This window comes from Vicia villosa, linkage group LG1, assembly GCF_029867415.1.
Source record: "Vicia villosa cultivar HV-30 ecotype Madison, WI linkage group LG1, Vvil1.0, whole genome shotgun sequence".
NCBI lineage: Eukaryota > Viridiplantae > Streptophyta > Magnoliopsida > Fabales > Fabaceae > Vicia > Vicia villosa.
In genome coordinates, this window is record NC_081180.1 from 61,808,881 (window position 1) to 61,810,582 (window position 1,702).

General features: G+C 32.1%; 1 protein-coding gene across 1 annotated transcript; it reads right to left on the reverse strand.

The window, feature by feature from the left end:
- Window positions 1–217: 217 nt before the first annotated feature.
- LOC131643969 (uncharacterized) lies at window positions 218–751 on the reverse strand. The gene has a single exon (XM_058914347.1). The coding sequence runs from the start codon at window positions 749–751 to the stop codon at window positions 218–220; it is 534 nt and encodes a 177-aa protein (XP_058770330.1).
- Between the last annotated feature and the right edge of the window lie 951 nt (window positions 752–1,702).

A 1,702-nucleotide genomic window follows, 5' to 3' on the forward strand; every position in this document is an offset into this window, starting at 1 on the left:
AACCATTTTAATACTTTATGCATATTATTCTAGATACATATGTGTGGGGTGTTACAGAAATTTTTTTCCAATTGAATTATTATTAAAATTAAGATTAACTATTAATGTAAAATCTTTATCTTTTTTCAATTCATTAATCTTTTCTTATTACTTTAGTTTTTTATTCTAGTTTTAGGAGATGAAGTACAACATAAACTGTTGATCAGCGTTGAGGTACTCAGAGGCTGGAGTAACTTTCTTGTGATTGATGGTTTCCAGAATGATCTTTAGCCCATACTTTGATATTTTTCATCAAATCTTTAATTCTTGTAGAAGAGTCACCATCGGCAAAAATTTCTTTTGTTACAAAAGATCGGTTCAAACATTTTTCAGCCATTCCTGTGCATTTTATCCCATTTCCATCATGCGATATAATTTTTTCAATTGAGTCTTCAATAATGGAAATCTTCTTACCCATTATGTTTGAAGAAGCTGCATTTTCACCAGCAGTAGCATGTATCCAGAATTCTTTTACCAGTTTCGTATAGACTGGACCATGAAGAAGATCAAAGAACTTATACCATCCTTGAGCTTCAATATCAGCAGTTAGATCACATCCGTTTTCCTTTAAGCTTTGAAAGTCCAGTTGTGCTTCACAGAGAACTTCCAGATTCTCGGTATTTGAAGTGAGGGTTCTGATAGGTTTCATGTAGTCTTCATACGTTTCGAAGGTACCACTAGCAGGGGTGAATGAGGATGATGAATATTCCATTATTCACAAGGTTTCGTTGATTTGAGCAAAAACATAAATAAAAGAAGGTTTTTGAGAAGATAGAAGAATTTGCATAAAAAATATATATAAGAAAAACGCATGCATTGAAAAAGAAAATAAACAATTAAGCAAAGAAATAATTATTACTTAGCATTAATTGAATCCGACAATTTAAGGAGGGATAGTGATTTGAAGAGATTGGAACAATTACCTAGGGATTTCATCTCAATAGCTTAACCGCATGCGACCTCTCAGAAAATTTTGAACACGTGTTCAAATTTTTCAGATTGTCATAAACTAGCAGTTTTATTTACTGAACTTCTGACTCATCGTAGAAAATAAACTACTGAACCGAGACGGTCAGATATTTCTATATGATTTTGGTTTTTAACTTCTGAGAAGCTATAAATCAAGTAGTTCAATTTTTGGGCAACCGAATATCCTGAAATCACATTAGATATTGAACATAACTTCATTCTATACACAATTCCATACTAATGTTCTTTAGAATGAATTTGAATCTATCTTCAGAAAGAGGATTTATGAAAATATCAGCCCACTGATGGTCTGTATCAATGAAATTTAAGCTTAATATTCCTTTCTGAATATAGTCCCTAATGAAATGATGCTTAATTTCTATGTGATTTGCTTTGGAATGTATAATAGGATTTTTAGAAAGACATATAGCATAAGTGTTATCACAGAAAATTGGAATCTTACTCTCATAGATGGGATAATCTTGTATTTGACTTTCCATCCAAAGCATCTGAGTGCTACAGCCTGCAGCAGCTACATATTATGCTTCTGTAGTTAATAATGCAATTGTGGCTTGCTTTTTGCTGTACCAAGAGATCAGATTGTTTCCTAGAAATTGACAGCTTCCAGATGTACTTTTACGTTTTATTTTGTCTCCAGCAAAATCAGCATCACAATAACCTACTAAATTGAATC